At 39.5% G+C, this 20,027-nt stretch overlaps 1 protein-coding gene across 4 annotated transcripts in view; it reads right to left on the bottom strand.

Moving 5' to 3' along the window:
- AVL9 (AVL9 cell migration associated) overlaps positions 1–18,771 on the bottom strand; it is a 69,561-nt gene extending 50,790 nt beyond the window's left edge. For 2 of the 4 annotated variants that reach the window (XR_006298557.1, XM_043589214.1), the window contains exon 1: positions 18,445–18,764. Coding sequence is in view for 2 of the 4 variants with exons in the window: in XM_043589214.1 (XP_043445149.1) it covers positions 18,445–18,742 (298 nt within the window). In the remaining 2 variants the exon portion in view is untranslated. Of the gene's footprint in view, positions 1–18,444 lie in introns of all 4 variants that reach the window. The other 2 variants (XR_006298558.1, XM_043589215.1) reach the window with 2 other exon arrangements.
- Positions 18,772–20,027: the final 1,256 nt, after the last annotated feature.

Here is a 20,027-nt window from a genome sequence, read left to right as displayed (position 1 = left end):
CTAAGCAGTACCACAGAAAGTAAAGGTAGGGACAGCTGGCTGCCCCACTGCACAACTCCAGCAGAACCACCATCACTGCAGTTTACATGAAGGGCTCTTCCTGCAGCTACGCTGTGCAAAGTCTGTAGAGCTGTACATGGCAACCCTAAGTATATGTGAAAAATCATAGGCAAAAACCAAAGTCAATCTCCAAAGACTAAAAAGAAAAGAAACACTTAGAATGATTATCATCCAGTAGGGTTACTACTAAATAATGAAAGTCCCTACGGGCGCCTGGGTGGCTCAGTTGGTTAAGCGACCAGCTTCAGCTCAGGTCATGATCTCACAGTTTGTGGGTTCGAGCCCTGCGTTAGGTTCTGTGCTGACAGCTCAGCCTGCTTTGGATTCTGGGTCTCCATCTCTCTCTGTCCCTCCCCAGCTCGTACTCTGTCTCTCTCTCAAAAATAAATAAACGTTAAAAAATAAATAAAAACAAAAAAAGAAAGAAAAAAAAAAGAAATAAAATAATGGAAGTTCACAGCCCAAGCTCTAACTTAAATTTGGGGATCAAATAAAGTGTCTGATAGGACATCAGTACATACAATGTACAACAGATATACCAAATGTCTCCCCAAAGGGTAATATTATTAAATCCTGCAGATTTCAAATTTTTTTGTCAACTCATGTTCATGTGACTGAATCTATCTTGATCCCAATTAGTAGTAGTAATTTACATACTTATTTTTTAATTTTTATTTGAGAGAGAGAGAGAACATGCAAGCAGGGGAAAGGGGCAGAGGGAGGGAGAGAGAGCGCATCCCAAGCAGGCTCCACACTCAGCGCAGAGTCTCATGTGGGGGCTCGATTCACGACCCTGGGATTGAGACCTGAGCCTAAATCAAGTGTCAAGTGCTCAACCAAATGAGCCACCCAGGAGCCCCATACATACTTACATGATTACAACAGACGCAGAGGGAAAAACAACGGCTGATTTCTAAAATGTGAAAGCAGAATAAAGATGGTCTAATTATAAGGAAATAAAAGGCAACTTTTCTAAAGGCTAAGTGAACTATGTATGAAATGGTGACATATGTTTGTTCACCATGAATGGTAAAAATTACCACTCATTTTCAGAGATTATAAATCAAATTGCAAAGGTGTGCTCTATAGGCGCCCTCTAGAGGTGCCTGGCTGGTTCAGTCCCCAGAGCATGCGACTCTTAATTTCTATGTCATTAGTTCAAGCCCCACATTGAGCCTGGAGCCTACTTTCTAAAACAAAACAAAACAAAAACAAAAGTGTCCCCCCAGTCAGACTGCATTTACGTGGTCCTCAGAAACAAAAAGTTGAAAAAACACAAAATAATAACACAGTACCCTGGTGTAAACTCTGAGTGCTGTTCAAAAGTAGCCTGTGTTCACTTTCTAACAATGAAACATCCATTCCACTGTCAGAGAATAAAAGCCACCATGCCAAGCAGCACATAAATTAAACACTAACACAGTGCTCACAGACACTGATGGCATAAGAGGTATGCCTCCTAGAGAAGGTGAGTCAGCTACTCTCTCTGCTCCCTTTCTAGGCCCCTCAGGGATTCCCCTGACCCTTCATTCAGAAGCATGGGTGCTTGTTTTCTTAATAGTCAAAGCATTTTAGGGACCAAAGTCAAGGCTCTGTCATGATGTTTTTCTCTTTGAAGAAAACCCTGGATATAGAAGACAGGTCTTCTCAAAGTTATGTTTACTCGGCCAAATCTCTAGTCAACACTACAAGAGTACTGACACTCTATCTCTTTAGTCTCTTAAAAAGTTGGCAACAAATGACTATATTCATCAGCTGTTTATTTCTGTAATAGATTGTGCTTAATTCTCCTCTATCTCAGCACCATACATTATTTTATAGTTTCACGAGTGCACTGGATGCCCAGAAAAATAAAGTGTGTACTGTAAAGGTGCAATGGTACTACTGAGACGTAAGTTAAAACCAAGTTTTACTGTTTTTAATAAATGCAAAGAAAACAAAAATTAAACAAAAGAAGTATCTTAGTTTAAAACATGTGCTTTTATATATTTAATTGAATAAAAGACCACCAGTTCTTTTTTTTTCTAGAATTAAATAACCATTTTACTATTCCACATTCCTTTTATTTAAGATGAGGTACTTGGGCCTTTTGGCTGGAACCACCATCTTCCAGTAATTCATCAAAATGATCAACACAAAGGAAAAGAGAAGAGGCACCCCCTATATTCTCTAGACCTCTTAGAAAACATGGAGTTTGTCCTTTGGCCACATACATGCAAATCTACAAGAAAGGTGATATTGCAGGCATCAAAGGAATGGGCATTGTTCAGAACAGAATGCCCAAATGTGGTCCCATGGCAAAACTGGAAGAGTCTACAGTGTTACCCAGGATGCTGTTGGCATTGTTGTAAACAAGTAAGTTAAGGGCAAGATTCTTGCAAGACAGTTCATTTAAGTATTGAGCATATTAAGCACTCCAAGAGTCAAAACAGCTTGCTAAAGCGTGTGAAAGAAAATGATCAGAAAAAGAAGAAAGCCAACGAGAAAGGTACTTTCTGAAGTGTCAGCCTGTTCCACTCGGGCACATTTTGTGAGAACCAATGGAAAGGAACCTGAAACTGCTGGAACCCATTCTCTATGAATTCATAGCATGGTAAGTGTAAAAAAAAAAAAAGACCTCAAGACTGTAAACAAAACAAAAAACAGATGAGGTACTCACATTATGAACAACAAAACAGATGACGTGTATTTTAATTTAAATACAGAATTTTTAGGGATTCCTGGCTGGCTCAGTCAGAAAAATATGCAACTCTTGATCTCTGGGTGGTGAGTTTGAAACCCATGCTGGGTTGAATTTTAAAAAATTAAATCAGCTCAGGTCATGCATCATGGTTTGTGTTTGAGTCCCTTGGTCAGGCTTGCGCTGACAGCACAGAGCCTGCTTGGCATTCTCTCCTTCCCCCCCTCTCTGCCCTTCCTCCACACTAGCTCTCTCTCTCAAAATAAATAAACTTTAAAAAATTAAAAAAAAAAACTTCATTATCCTGTTTTTCTACTTTTTTTGTTTTTAATCTTATTTTTGAGAGAGAGAGGGAGAGAGAGACAGAGTGCAAGCAAGGGAGAGACACAGAGAGAGGAAGACAGAGAATCCAAAGCAGGCTCCAGGGTCTGAGCTGTCAGCACAGAGCCCAACACGGGGCTCAAACTCACAAGCTGTAAGATCATGACCTGAGCCAAAGTCGGACACTTAACTGACTTAGCCATCCAGGTGCCCCATGTTTTTCTACTTTAAAACCACTGAAATTCTGCATAAACATACATGTTCATTAACATGCAACTGTATACACACAGCTAATTAAAAGTCTGTAAGAGATTTTATAGAGCCATGCTCTTTTTAAAATTGTTTCTTCCAGGAAGGATAAATCTTTATTACTACATACGAATAGTGAAATTGAGAAACTCTACAAGTATTCATCTCTATACATCTCAAAAATATCTGAGAATAAATAGTCCTATAAGGATTTGGCATTCATTAAGACAGTATTTGCAGACCTACAGCTCACAAATCAGAAATGCCATCAGCTATGGAGTCAATGCAGTTTGATTTGTGTTTCATATAAATAAGAAAATGCCATTTATTTCCAGTAATATCAGATTTGTTTTGTAGCACTACTTTATGTAAAGCTGGGTAAAGATAATTTCAAATGCATTTATTAATTACGAGCGCTTACTTAAAAGCAAAAAATAGTTTTGAAGGATCTTAAATGTATTGGACTTTCTAGGATCTTTAATATTAAAAAAACTAAAACTCCTATATTATTTTAGGTCCCAAGTAAAATGAACACTTTGGTCACATAGCACAAATATGTATAAGTACACGGGGGGAAAATCCAACTTTCATAAACTTAATTTTAAAAAACCACTTAAATTTCAAAGTAAAATGCTTTTTGTTATATTTGTAATAACCCCAAACTAGGAACAACTACTCATATGTCTCTTACCAGAAGAATGGGTCAATGATGGCATACAATTATAATACAGAAACTATAATATAATCAACAACATGGATCTCAGACATAACACTGAGTGAAACAAGTCAGACACAAGAGACACAAATATATGGTGGCATAGGTCGGTACAGTGGTAACCTTCAGGCAAGTAATGACCAGGAGGGGGCGCCTGCATGGATCTTCTGAAGTGCTGGAATTAATTCTGTATCAGGATGGTGGTTACAGGGATGTATGTGTACGTAAAAATTAAGTCTCTCCCTTAAGTTGTGTGTACTTTATTGGTGATAAATTATACCTTAACTTAATAAAATACTTCTACACCTCAATTTCCTTATCTATAAAAGAGGGCTAATAAAACCTCAGTATGTTCATAGGAATGAGATAAACACACATCTAACAGTGCTCAGTATATAGAAAACATTTAATAAAGGGCAACTACTATTAATGCTAATAATATCTTCATAGAATAGCAATGATAAATTGCATGGTAACTAAACCTTATATTAGTACCACATAAATATAAATTATATAAATATAAATATTTAGGGCATACTTCATGGAGTTTAGAATATTTGCTGTAACTTGTTTACAAAGTATACAGACAAATCACTGTATTTAATGGAAATTTATGCTTTCAGCACGTAAGTTATATTAGCATCCAAGAGATGCCTGGGTTCTTGTATTAAACTATAGCTTCTATGTCTCCAAAGATACCATGCTTATTTAATACAACACATAAAGACAAAACATAAAAAATGAGCCATTCTTTCTTTGAGTTATTTTTGTCAATTAAATCCTTCTAAGGCTCAAAATTTAAAGAATACAGATGGAGAACTGTTGCTAAGCCCTAGCTATGCACAAGTAGGAGTTTAAACAAAGAAAATCATATGAATAATAGTTTTTGAAACAGCCCTTTCAAAAGTATTGAAGGATAAAGAATTTTGTGATTTGTTACAAGGAGAAAGGTTTAAAAAAAAAAACCTAGGATTTTATTTATTTAGTTAGTTAGTTAGTTAGTTAGTTTGAAAATGAGAGAGAGGGAGAGAGAGAATCCCAAGCAGGCTCCGTACCATCAGCAGGAAGCCTGATGTGGGCTTGAAGTCGCAAACCATGAGATCATGACCTGAGCTGAAACTGGGCACTTAACCAACTTAGCCACCCAGGTGCCCTGATATTTTTTTTATTTTTGAGTAATCTCTATACCCAACATGGGATTCCAACGCAAATCCTCGAGATCAAGAGTTGCATGCTCTACAGACTGGAGCCAGCCAGGTGCCCCTAAAAAAGCACTTTTAAATTATTTAGACTTGGGGTGTTATTACAAGGTATGAAATGCAAAGATCTTAAATGTACAGAGTTCATAGGTTTTAATGATTTATATACAGCTGTGGGCAACCATTCTATTAAGACAGAATTATCATCATCCTAGAAAGTTTCTCCGTTCAGACTGCTACAACAAACACTATGTTCTGCCTGTTGAATTGAAGGGTATGTATCTGAATGTTGGCTCTGAGGATAGGTATTTAGCAAATGTGTGTTGATTTCATCTTCTAATCATGCAAGTGAAGGGTGATCTCAGTAATCACCTATTTTAAAACCCTCATTTTACAGATGAAGAAACCAAAGTTCATAAACATTAGGCAATTTGCCCCAGGTTACACATCTAATAACCATTAGGGTCAAGCTAAAACTCAGATATCTTGATTACCAGATATCCTTTGCTATTATTCAAGCAGACAGTGGTAAAAGAGAATCTATCAGAGCTCCAAGTACAAAGGAATATTAGGAATACTGTATACAAAGTTCCTCTACAATGGAAGAGATAGGACAAGAATTTGTATAAAACATGGTAGAATGACGGAGACTGGTCTTTTGGATGAAATGGTACAATTAGAACACTGTTTATCTCTAGGTTATTGAAAATATATACAAAGATGATATAAAAATTTCAAAAACTATTTTCTTGCAGGAAAAAAATTATTTCCTAACAAAAGATTGAAATCTATTTTAATGAACTCTACCTTAGCAATCTTTTATATTTAAATTTGTTTTTAACATTTTTATTTTTTGATTTTTAACATTTTTAACGTTTATTTATTTTTGAGACAGACAGAGACAGAGCATGAACAGGGGAGGGGCAGAGAGAGAGAGGGAGACACAGAGTCGGAAGCAGGCTCCAGGCTCTGAGCCATCAGCCCAGAGCCCGACGCGGGGCTCGAACTCACGGACCGTGAGATCATGACCTGAGCTGAAGTCGGAGGCTTAACCGACTGAGCCACCCAGGCGCCCCTGATTTTTAACATTTTAAAAAAGATTCCAATTTCTGGTAATGCACTATCTCCATCAGAGTCTAACAAGTTGCTAACATCACCAGCGAAAGCCATGGGGGCAGAACAGATTTCATTAACAGCCCTGTTTGTCATTTCTTCATATACTCAATACATACTGTGACAATGAGCATCAGTTGGGTGAAGAAAATTAAGTGCAGAGGCCATATATGAAATCGAACCCAAACATAGTTTATTCAGAGATCAGACTTCTGACAATTACCTAGACCACTGCCCAAAACCAGAAATAAGCAAGAAAAGCATCTTTCAGCCTAGCCACCTGTCATAAAGCCCCTGATAATATTCCAAGGAGAAGGCTTTAGGTTTTATTTATTTATTTTTTTTAACGTTTTTATTTATTTTTGGGACAGAGACAGACAGAGCATGAACGGGGGAGGGGCAGAGAGAGAGAGAGACACAGAATTGGAAACAGGCTCCAGGCTCCAAGCCATCAGCCCAGAGCCTGACGCGGGGCTCGAACTCACGGACCGCGAGATTGTGACCTGGCTGAAGTCGGATGCTTAACCGACTGCGCCACCCAGGCGCCCCTTAGGTTTTCTTTTAAAACCTCTAAGTCATTTTATTTCAAACACAGTTCTAATATATTTATAAGATGTGGTCTCCCAGTCTATGGAAGAAAAAGAAAGTAAGAAAGCAGGGAGGAGAAGCCAAAAACTACAACGCTGTGTTTGGGTCAACACCAAGAAGTACCTGCTAATTGCTCTGTCGTCTCTCTTTCTGACTATCAAAAGCCCAACAACTGTCAGAAAGGTATGTGAGAAATAATCTGTGTTAAAATAAATTGAGAATGCCACTGTACAGGTGACAGTTCCTATGAAGGCAGAATCATCCAGGCTAACTTAAATTGTGTTCAGCACGTTCTGCTTCAAAATCCATTTTAACAAGACCTATGTGAAGAAAAAAGATGGCTTAAATGAAGTCTCCATACATAGGCAAAGAGGTGCAAAGATTTCACTGCAAGGATGTTATTTGTATCACTATTCAAAATAGCAAAAAATTGGGAGTACCAAAATTTTTAAAAAGCAGAGTTAAATATTTCCACAAAGTACTCTTCAGCCATTTTAAAATGTTATAATTCAATATTTATTAATGTGGAAAGATATTAATGGCATAGACAAAAAGGTAGGCCATAAAACTTGATTACAGTATAATATGTTTTTGGGAAAAGGTATCCATATTTGTAAAAAAAAAAAAAAGTAACTGGAGAACTGGAGAGCTATTCATCAAGGTTTTAAGAGCAGATTTCTTTAGGATATAGGATTTTAAGTGATAGTTTTTTTCTGTATTTTCTGCTCTTTACTAGTGAATACATATTATCCTGATCGTTAAGAAATGTTATTTTTTAAAACAACTAGGGAGTGTCTGGGTGGCTCAGTCCATTGAGCATCTGGCTCTTGATTTTGGCTCAGGTCATGATCTCACGGTTTGTGAGATCCAGCCCTGTGTCAGGCTCTGGGAAAGAGCCTGCTTCGGACTCTCTCTCTCTGCCCCTCTCCCACTCTCCTTCTTTCTCAAAAAATAAACTTAATAAAAAATAAAACAACTGGAATGATTTAAAAATTGCCCGAAGTACCAATTTAAATAACATCCTCTAAAAATATCCTAGACACGAACTAAGGTTTTAATCTGATGGCATCTCAACCAAAGAATATAACAGGGCCAGGGGTGCTGGGCTCAGACACTTAAACATCCGACTCTTGATTTTGGCTCAGGTCATGATCTCACAGTTCTGACAGCACAGAGCCTCCTTGGGATTCTCTCTCCCTCTCTCTCTCAAAAAAAAAAAAAAAAAAGAATATAATAGGGTCAGTCTTTCTCAAAATTATTAAGTAGGTAAAAAGTCCTCTCCCTCTATGTGTTTATCTTCTTCTTGTAGCGCCCATCCCCAGTAGACCAGAGTTCTTCTGCAGTTTTCCCTTATCTAGAAAAATCCATGATCTGCAAAGGATCTGAATTATATCATATCATGAAGGAGAAGGTTACGAAACATAAGCATTTTACTAGGGAATCAAAGACTTAAGCCAAAGAAATAGGCACAATTAGGTACCTGGGGGGAATTATAGGAGGACAAAAGAATCTTCTAGTTATTTCTAAACTTCCCTTATACAGGTTGACACCCATCTTGCTTGGCTGTGATGCCAAGGCCTAAAAGAAAACTATCCCACTGCTCTGTTAAGTTTCCAGCCTTACAAAGCCAGAGATTTTCATCATTTCAGTATATAAAAAGCATGGCTAACATTAGGAAAAAACCTCCACCAAATAAAAGTGCCAGTAGAGGGCTAGAACATATAATCTTGTTTCAGGACAGTTTCTCTGAGTAGCTAAAAAGAATCTTTAGACATTATTCTTCCCTAACCTCTAACTCCCCAAAACATTGTTCCTTCTGTTCCAAAAGACTTCTATTCCGACAAGAATCACAAACAATACTCCATAGTCACCACATGATCGCATCAATAGCAGGTGCCAAAACTACATGCTTGTCAGGCAGCCATGTGTCACCAAAACCTGAATGGGTCAGGGCTTAACACTACCACCCTAACATAAACCAACCTCACCTATTTCCTCAGCCCAGCCCTGATTTTGCAATGCAACATTCTGCTACTACGGGAGATTTCCCCATGATCAGCCCACATGGACCAAGAGGAAAATATCCTTTTTCTCTTCAGTGCTTCATTTACTTTATTTACCTTGGAACTAGTGTAAACATGAGTTCTAGTTCTTTCATAATTCTACTTTTTAAAGTAGTATAGCCTGGTAAAACCAGTTTATTCAAGAACTTAAAACTGTTAGCTATGTACACAAAACTATAAATTCTATTAAAGCAGTAGTAAAAAATCAAGTAATAATTGCAGCTTTTTATGAGGTCACCTTGGAAAATAATGATTCTTTATTACTTTCAGTGTTAAAAAAAAAAGTCCAGTCTATTTATGAAAGAACCAAAAAGTGTGATATTCACTTGTTTCACTAAAAACAGTGCTTATCTGACAGTTTACGTATTTAGAGCCACAAATAAGGACAAAAGTCTAGAGAACACATAATCTATAATAAGTAAACCAGGCGTCCATAAATTACATCACAAAGAGTTTTTGTCCTCTTATAATTTCCCTCAGGTATTGTACGTGAGGTTTTAAGGAAGAAGAGTCTTTTGCTAAATGCGAAATTTAAAAAAATTTCAGGGTGCACCTGGCTGGCTCAGTCAGTTAGGTGTCCAACTCTTGATTTCGGCTCAGGTCATGATCTCATGGTTGGTGAATTCAGGCCTCGAGCTGACAGTGCTGCAGAGCCTGCTTGGGATTTTCTTTCTCTCTCTCCCTCTCTCTGCCCCTCTGGCAGGGTGCTCACATTCTCACTCTCTGCCTCAAAATAAATAAATAAACTTTAAAAAATGTTTCAGGAAACGAGTTGACATGGATAAATATTTCAAAACTACTTTAAATGTCATGTAGTACTTTCACTTAAAGTGACCTAAATGTTAACTATATCAATAAACTAGAATAATCCATCACTAGAAACTAACCTGTTAACCTACAGAATTCATTACACAAATCAAAGTGAAAAAAATGATCAAATGATAAAATTAAACTTTCATTTTAATTTAAATGAAGGAGTTTTTCATTTAAGATACATCTGAAGGCTTCAAAGGTGCAAAAATGTAGGAAACAAGATGAATGACCATCTTCTATGTCTAGTTTGGGGATCCTCAACACAGCTGTGTTAGAAGATGGCTTTATAGCACAAAAACAGACACTCAGATCAATGGAACAGAATAGAGAACCCAGAAATGGACCCACAAACATATGGCCAACTCATCTTTGACAAAGCAGGAAAGAATATTCAATGGAATAAAAAGTCTCTTCAGCAAGTGGTGCTGGGAAAACTGGGCAGCGACATGCAGAAGAATGAATCTGGACTACTTTCTTACACCATATGCAAAAATAAACTCAAAATGGATGAAAGACATAAATGTAAGACAGGAAGCTATCAAAACCCTCGAGAAGAAAGCAGGCAAAAACCTCTTTGATCTTGGCCTCAGTAACTTCTTACTCAACACGTCTCCAGAGGCAAGGGAAACAAAAGCAAAAATGAACTATTGAGACCTCATCAAAATAAAAAGCTTCTGCACAGCGAAGGAAACAATCAGCAAAACTAAAAGGCAACCGGCAGGATGAGAGAAGATGTTTGCAAATGACATAACAGATAAAGTGTTAGTATCCAAAATTTATAAAGAACTTATTAAACTCAATACCCAAAAAACAAATAATCCAGTGAAGACATGCGCAAGAGACATGAATAGGCACTTCTCCAAAGATGACATCCAGAGGGCCGACACATGAAAAAATGCTCAACATCACCAGGGAAATACAAATCAAAACCACAATGAGATACCACCTCACCCCTGTCAGAATGGCTAACATTAACAACTCAGGCAACAACAGATGTTGGCGAGTTTGCAGAGAAAGAGGATCTCTTTTGCACTGCTGACGGGCATGCAAGCTGATGCAGCCACTCTGGAGAACCGTATGGAGGTTCCTCAAAAAATTAAAAATAGAACTACCCTATGATCCAGCAACTGCACTACTAGGTATTTATCCAAGGGATACAGGTATGCTGTTTCAAAGGGACACATGCACCCCAATGTTTATAGTAGCCCTATCAACAATAGCCAAAGTATGGAAAAAGCCCAAATGTGCATCGATGGATGAATAAAGAAGATGTGGTATGCATAGACACACACACACACAGGGGTATTACTCGACAATCATAAAGAATGAAACCTTGCCATTTGCAACTACGTGGATGGAACTAGAGGGTATTATGCTAAGTGGAGTTAGTCAGAGAAAGACTAAATATCATATGACTGCATTCATATGAGGACTTTAAGACAGAGCAGATGAACACAAGGAAGGGAAGCAAAAATGATATAAAAACAGGGAGGGAGGCAAAACCTAAGAGACTCTTAAATATGGAGAACTAACAGAGGGCTACTGGAGGGGTTGTGGGAGGGGGGATGGGCTAAATGGGTAAGGGGCATTAAGGAATCTACTCCTGAAATCATTGTGGCACTATATGCTAACTAACTTGGATGTAAGTTAAAAAAAAAGAAATTAAAAAAATAAAAGATGGCTTTAACCTGGTGGTTCATGTGAAACTACCTGATTCCTCTATCATAGCACTACAGAACACCTTTGTAACAGAAGAGTTTACAAAGATTTAGTATATCCTCCCACGTAAAGTCATCATGCTAATTAACCCAGATGACTGCTGAAAGGCGTTACTTTTACACAAAGTTTTACTTTAACTCACTGCAATCTAAAAATTACAAACTACATGGGGCGCCTGGGTGGATCAGTTGATTAAGTCCTCAGGTTATAACCTCGAGGTTCCTGAGTTCAAGACCGGAGTTGGACTCCGTGCTGGAGGTGCAGAGCCTGCTCTCTCTTGCGCGCTCTCTCTCTTCAAAATAAATAAACTTAAAAAATAAATAAGTAAAATATAAATTACAAACGACAACCAAACATGGGAATTTTCACTATGCATAACAGAAAGAAGTAATCAACAAGACCAGCAGAATTTTGAATACTTGGAAGAGCAGTTTAACAAAATACCCTCACACAGCCTAAAATAATCTGAAGTCAGAATCACAATTCAATGAGCCATGCACTTTTAATCCTTTACACCTGGAATACAGTGGCTGATTAATCCATCCTGGGGGAAATCTTACATAATTACAGTCTCTGAAACACTCAATATGCTGATTAAAGAAACAGCAGTCTCGGGGCGCCTGGGTGGCGCAGTCGGTTAAGCGTCCGACTTCAGCCAGGTCACGATCTCGCGGTCTGTGAGTTCGAGCCCCGCGTCAGGCTCTGGGCTGATGGCTCAGAGCCTGGAACCTGCTTCCGATTCTGTGTCTCCCTCTCTCTCTGCCCCTCCCCCGTTCATGCTCTGTCTCTGTCCCAAAAAATAAATAAATGTTGAAAAAAATTTAAAAAAAAAAAAAAAAAAAAAAAAAAAAAAAGAAACAGCAGTCTCTAAAACATTCTTAAGAATTAATGCATGTAACAAATTCACTTTCCAAAACAATTGGATTTTTAAACTCTGCTTAAGAAAGCAGAGTTGTAAGACATCTAAAAAGACACTGAGAAGCACCTGGCTGACTTAGTCAGAAAAGCATGCGACTCTTGATCCCAGGTTTGTGAGTTTGAGCCCCACGTTGGGTGTAGAGATTACCAAAAAAAATAAACTTAAAAAACAAAATTAAAAAAGAATTGGACATGTAAAAAAGATTAAAAAAAATAAATAAAAAGACACTGATTTGTGGAAGTGAGGAACACCCTTAAGAACTAATATAACATATTGGAAATTTTAGTACACTTTTTTACAATATTCCTCTCAAGAATTTGGCAAAACCAACATTCTTCTTGAAATTTTATAAAAACTGGGCGCCTGGGTGGCGCAGTCGGTTAAGCGTTCGACTTCAGCCAGGTCACGATCTCGCGGTCCGTGAGTTCGAGCCCCGCGTCGGGCTCTGGGCTGATGGCTCAGAGCCTGGAGCCTGTTTCCGATTCTGTGTCTCCCTCTCTCTCTGCCCCTCCCCCGTTCATGCTTTGTCTCTCTCTGTCCCAAAAATAAATAAACGTTGAAAAAAAAAAAAGAAATTTTATAAAAACTAAGACAAAAAAAATAGGGCAGCCAAAAATGAAAAAAATATATAGTGGAACAAACTATTTTCCTATCTTTTCCAATACTATTACACATCCATTGGGCAAATTACATCTCTGACAAGTTTCATTGTTTTTGACAGAATTAACCTGTCAATTTTATAAACCAACTTAGTGGGAGAAAATTTTTCATTCATTTGTGCTGTTGTGTGAGTGCACTGGCTGTGTTAGCGTGCCCTACATCCAACCTGGCTAACACCACAGAGGGTTTCCAATGAAGGTTTTTGGGATTATCCACTTATCCAACCATAACTCTCTCGAGTCCAGAAATCATAGTGTCATCTATCCAACCAACCTTCATCAGAGAAATAACAGAAAATTAACAAAAGATTAACAGTAAGCCAAAATTTGAGAAATAGAAAAGTTCTACTAAAATGTTTGACTCTTGCAAGAATTAGAAAATACTCTACATAAATCTAAAAATCATTTTGCTCACTGTGCATTTTGATTTTGACTAAATATAGCAGTCTTTTTTTTTTTTTTTTAAGTTTGTTTATTTTGAGAGAGAGAAAGCATCCGTCTGCACTCACAGTGGAGAGCCCAATGTAGGGCTCAAACTCACCAACAGTGAGATCATGACCTGAGCTGAAATCAAGAGTCAACACTTAAGCGACGGAGGCACCTTTAAAAATAGCAAATTCTTGTTTGATTTGCAAAACCAAACAAGGTCTTCATTTTCTGCTATGAGAGGTAAGTGTAATTTTTAAAAGCTGCTTTTAGTCAGCAGTAAGAAAAGAATCCATTGGGAATGCAAACTGGTTCAGCCACTGTGGAAAACACTATGGGGAAAACAGTATGGAACTTCCTCAAAAAATTAAAAATAGAACTACCACACAATCCAGTAATCACATTACTGGGTATTTACTCCAAAAATACAAAAACACTAATTTGAAAGGATATATGCACACCTATGTTTACTGCAACATTATTTACAAGTCAAATTATGTAAGCAGCATGGATAGATGAATGAATAAAGAATATGTGGTATGTATATAGTTGATATTATTCAGCCATAAAAATGAACGAAATCTTGACATTTGCAAACATGGATGGAGCTAGAGAGTATAATGCTAGGAGAAATAAGTCAGATTGAGAAAGACAAATACCATATGATTTCACTCATACGGAATTTAAGAATCAAAACAAAGGGGAAAAAAGAGACAAACCAAGAAACAGACTCTTAACTATAGGGAACTGATGCTTACTAGAGCAGAGGTGGATGGGGGGGGGTGAAATAGGTGATGGGATTTCACTATATCGTGCTATATTTGACTGTATTGAATATTGTATTGTATGTTAATTACATTGGAATTAAAATAAGAAACTTAAGAAAAAATAGAAAAGAACCTATACTAGGTTTCTCATCTTTGAATGCACTGTGGCAGAATCCCTTGCATTTTCTTCCATTCTATCAGTAACCCAGACAACAGACACTACTAAACAAGTACATTTATTTGAAAATAATTGCCCTAGTCTGGGGCACCTGGGTGGCTCAGGTGGTTAAGCGTGGGACCTCAGCTCAGGTCATGATCTAGTAATTTGTGGGTCGAGCCCCAAATTGGGCTCTGAGCTGACAGTGCGGAGCTTGCCTGCTTGGGATTCTCGCTCTTCCCTCTCTTCCCCTCCCCAGCTCGAACTTTTTCTCTCAAAAAAAAAAAAAAAAAAAAGAAAGAAAGAAAAGAAAAGAAAAATTGCCCTGGTCTCTGTGAAACATCATGTAGATTAAAAAATAAGTAAAAAACAAGGTGTGTAGCTTCCCTTGTGACTAAGAGCCGACAACCTAAAAGTGCTCTTAAAAAAGAGATATGACTGGGGCTCCTGGGTGGCTGAGTTGGTTAAGCTTGGGTCATGATTTTACCATTCTTTGGTTGGGGCCCCAAGTTGGGCTCCACGCCAACAGCTCAGAGCCTGCTCTGGACTCTCTCCCTCTCTCTCTGCCCCTCCCCAGCTTGCACACACTCTCTCTCAAAAATAAACATTAAAATGGGGTGCCTGGGTGGCTCAGTCGGTTAAGCGTCCGACTTAGGCTCAGGTCATGATCTCATGGTTCGTGGGTTCCAGCCCCGCACCCCGCGTCAGGCTCTGTGCTGACAGCTCAGAGCCTGGAGCCTGCTTCAAATTCTGTGTCTCGCTCTCTCTCCCTCTGCTCCTCCCCTGATCATGCTCGGTCTCTCTCTCCTTCAAAAATAAATAAAAAGATTTAAAAAAATTAAAAAATAAAATAAACATTAAAAAAAATATATGGTTGATAACAAAGACTAGGGACATATGGGTTTCAATGTTAGTGCTAACAGTCTCTCAATCAAAATTTCGTTAGTCTCCTCAGAACTCTCTTTTCAACTAGGGCCTGACTTTTGGGCTTCCTTGTTCTTCTCTGCATTGTCTAATTTTAGCAAGAATCCTGTCAGCTGGGTTAAGCCAGAAACCCCCTTTACTCTTGATGTAGTAATTTTCCATCCATTGACTCCCCTGCCCCCACTCTGCTCCCTGGCTATAAACGTCTGCTTTTCCTTGATGTATTCAGAGTTGAGTCCAGTTCTATACCGAGGTCTGTTTTCCTCTATTGCAATAGTTTTTCTGAATGTTTTTATTGCATTAACTATTGTCGAGCTCTGGGTTTTCTGATATCATACTAAATTTTTTTTTAAATGTTTATTTTTGAGAGAGAGAGAGAGAGAGAGAACACGCCAGCACATGAGTGGGGAGGGGCAGAGAGAGAGAGGGGGACAGAGGATCCCAAGCAGGCTCTGTGCTAACGAGAGAGAGCCAGACTAACGAGGGGCTCAAACTCATAAACCGTGAAATCATGACCTGAGCTGAAGCCCGATGCTTAACAAACTGAACCACCCAGGTGCCCTGCTAAGTATTCTTAAGTTGCTTAACCTTTCTGGGTTTCAGTAAACTTAAGGGAGACGGGAGTAGAATGATCTCCAGGGACCCTTGCCAGCTCTAAAATTCTCATGAAGAAATCTGGTAGAGGAAAAAATGTTACAGAAAAATTAAGTGATTTGGAATTGCTGGAGGTCATGAAGCTGTGAGGCCAGGGTGTCATCCAGGTCTCCTGATTTCCAGCACAGTGTTCATTTAACAAAACCAGCTGCCACTACCCTAATACTACAACCAAAAGCCTAACGAATCCAGTGAAATGCCAAGGCACCTAGTGTGCCACTTCAGCCCAAAGTGCCTCCTTCATGTCATAATCTGTTGTCCAGTTTCCTTCAATTTCTAAACAGCATTACATTTGTTTCCTAAAATAAATCATTTTTCCTTTCTGGGAGTACAACTGATATTACTTTTGACAATAAAACTGGTATGAAACATAATTAATCTTGAATTTATAGGGCAGCAAAAAATTAAAAGATTCTATTCTTTCTCCTACCAATATTTCCTTTTTATTTTTAAAAGTCCCATTCAGTCTGGCTTGGGGTGCCTGGGTGCCTCAGTCGGTTAAGCATCCAACTTGAGCTCAGGTCATGATCTCACAGTTTGTGAGTTTGAGCCCCGCATCGGGCTCTGTGCTGACAGCTCAGAGCCTGGAACCTGCTTTGGATTCTGTGTCTCCACCTCTCTCTGCCCCTCCCATGCTCATGCCCTGTCTCTCAATAATAAACGTTAAAAAAATTTTTTTTAAATAAATAAAAATAAAAAAATCTTTAAGAAACAAATGAGCAAGGTATAAAAGACAAACCTTTTAAAAAAAACACTCTCTTAACTATAGGGAACTAGTGGTTACCAGAGGTAGGTGGGAGGGGACGGGTGAAACAGGTGAAGGGGATTAAGATTATACCTATGGTGATGAGCACTGAGTATTGTTGAATCATTGTATTGTACATCTGAAACTAATATAACACTATGTCAAACTGGAATTAAAATTTGAAAAAGCATCAAAAGCCCAATGAACAGTTTGCATGCCATGGTACAATCTCAAATATCCATCCTTTTACTTGTAAATACACAGCCACGTTAAAAAAAAAAAAAAAAAAAAAAAAAAAACAGGGGCGCCTGGGTGGCGCAGTTGGTTAAGCGTCCGACTTCAGCCAGGTCACGATCTCGCGGTCCGTGAGTTCGAGCCCCGCGTCAGGCTCTGGGCTGATGGCTCGGAGCCTGGAGCCTGTTTCCGATTCTGTGTCTCCGTCTCTCTCTGCCCCTCCCCCGTTCATGCTCTGTCTCTCTCTGTCCCAAAAATAAATTTAAAAAAAAGTTGAAAAAAAATTAAAAAAAAAAACAAAAAAAAAACCCAAAAAAAAACAAAAAACAAAACTTATGCTGCTGCCTGGAATTTTTTTAACACCACACTAAGTAAGGCCACATCCTCGTTGGTATCTTTCTATGCTTTTCCCTGAGAGATAAAGAATACCTTAAAGTCAAGCAGTCGTTAGAACACATACAAACACAACCATCTTTTCACTCCACTTTCATCATCCTCTAACAAATTTAAATTTTGCCAGTAAGTCTTTCAAAATGTTACATTTTCTGTGAAATCCAAGAAACGAAATGCTACATTACCTAGGCGTAGCAGTCAGTAGTTTTAATACTTCAAGCATTTCAATTTCCTGTTCACTAGCACATTATGACATCATTGCCTTCCAGTATTTGGGCTCATTAAATAATTCTGCTTCTATTTTGTTCCCTTGACTCCAAAACATATACTGCAAACGTTCCATTGTTCCTATTCACTATTTCAGTGAAGAAGCTTAAAAATAATTTTATATTTGCACATTTCTTTGCTAGATAAATACACTTTCTCTTACTGCAACTGAACTAGAAAGGTCAATCTCTCACCAAAAGGCAAGATTTGGACAAGATCAAATAGCAAAAGCAAGGCCCAATGGGAAGCGGGGGAGGAGTCAATACACCACCCAAACACGACGGATTCTAGGGCTTCCACAGATAAACAAAGAAGTGGATTTTCCCACGCCGCCGCCTGCTTCAAACAACCCGAGGCATTTGCGTGGAAGCCCACCGAGTTCATTACCTTGAAGACGCAGTCCAAGTGCTGAATTTTTCTAAAGCCTCCCATAATGGGTGTACATCCAGAAAGTCAATGGAGGCATAAATGAATGAGGAACTGAGTGGGGTTGACCTTCGATTCCTTCCTCCCACTCCACCAAAGAACCTAAACACCTACCACCCCAACATACCAACACGTAGCTCCTCGACTGCTCAAAACACAATTTTCAGGGCAGGAGAAATAGGGAGTGTGGGGGATGGGCTTCACGTGGGACAAGTGCTAGAGCAGGAATGGTATCAAGATCAGATGGGCCGAGGGCGCTTAAGGCAGCACGGAGGCGGGCTGAGGGAAGTGGGCGCCGGCTGAGCGCGACCGCACGAACCGCGGGGGGGAGCAGATTCAGGCCCCTTCCTCACCTGGCAGCCCTTCTTGTGATGAAAGCCAACCACCACGATGTGCAGTACAGGCCCCCGGGGGGCGCCATCGCCTCCCCGCCCGGACTTCTCCATGGGCGGCCGCCGCGGGCCCGCAAGACGACGACTTCAACCGCCAAGGGCGGCGGGCCAGGCGACCCCGCGGTCCCGAGGAGGACGGCGAGCGGCGGACTTCAGGTGTCAGCAGGGGCGCCGCATGAGGGCCGCGCAGTGGCCCGGAGGAGGCCGAAGCTCCTGCAGCTGCGCGCCGCCCCCAGGGCCGGGGCCGCGCTTCCCTCATCCGCTTCCGCTGCTTCCGGGCTGTCACCTGACGCGGCCGCCGCCGCCGGCGAGGCAGGGCGGGGCAGGACCCTGAGGGAACCTGACGGGGCGGGGCCTTGTGCGGGGTGGGGGGTGGGGGGCCCGAGGTTGGGGGCGGGGCTTGCGGGGTTATCCGGCTCTTCTATCCCCTACTGCTTGCGTTTGATCTTAACCCACTTTCTCCTCCTTTGCCCTCTCTTCTTCTTAAAGTCTCCGCCCTTTCCCTCTTTCCTTGGCTTTCCTCCTTTTTTTACTATCTTTTTTTGTTTTCTCTCCATTATCCAATTCCTTCGTTCATTTCCTTCCCCTCTCTGGGATAACAGGGAGGCATATTAGTGGGACTCTATACCTGTGCATTTTACCTTTAAATTACTTGCTCACCCAGGGTTTTTCTTTTGTTTCGTTATATATTTTTTTCCTCTTTATTATGTATGGGAGTTTGGAAGCCTTTTAAAGCCTGAAGAGATCCTCGACAATAAAGGAAGTTTATAGGGAGACCTGTAAATGATTATTCCAGTACCGATATTTTAAAAAATACATATTATTTTCATTCTTTTTCTGGGTTTAGTACTCTGGTCAGTACAAAATATATATCATCTATTGTCACCAGGATTCTTAATTTCCTTACTGACTGTATTGTACTACTTCAATTTTATTTTTAAAAACTAAAGGATAGGTAGGGGCCTACTTCAAATAGAATTTGAGATTACTGCAATAATTGGCTGTGAAGTTTGTCATTATTCGTGCATATCCCTTAGTTTAGACAACGTTGGCAGTTGATATTTTACACTCCTGACCTTGTAATTTAAGAACTTAATTGAAGTAAAGCTGCGAAAAACAGTAGGCTTCCTGTAATTAAGTTATTTTTCTATGATTCAGTACAAGTGTTTTAATGCTAATAAAAATACTATAGAGGGGCGCCTGGGTGGCTGAGTCGGTTGAGCGTCCGGCTTCGGCTCAGGTCATGATCTCACGGTCTGTGGGTTCGGGCCCGCATCGGGCTCTGTGCTGACAGCTCGGAGCCTGGAGCCTGTTTCGGATTCTGTGTCTTCCTCTCTCTCTGCTCCTCCCCTGTTGGTGCTCAGTCTCTGTCTCTCAGAAATAAATAAATAAACATTTAAAAACAATACTATAGAAAGTTTTCATTTCTTTATTATATTGCAATATTCTTGGTGTTGGTTCAGAACTATGTGTAAAACTATATTATTCCTTGTATGCAGAATATATTACTGTTTTCTTTCATTTGTCTCAATATTTTCCACAAT

The sequence above is a fragment of the Prionailurus bengalensis genome, chromosome A2 (assembly GCF_016509475.1).
Source record: "Prionailurus bengalensis isolate Pbe53 chromosome A2, Fcat_Pben_1.1_paternal_pri, whole genome shotgun sequence".
Taxonomy (NCBI): domain Eukaryota; kingdom Metazoa; phylum Chordata; class Mammalia; order Carnivora; family Felidae; genus Prionailurus; species Prionailurus bengalensis.
The sequence above is the reverse complement of the archived record's forward strand: the minus strand, read 5'-3'. Positions and strand labels throughout refer to the sequence as shown.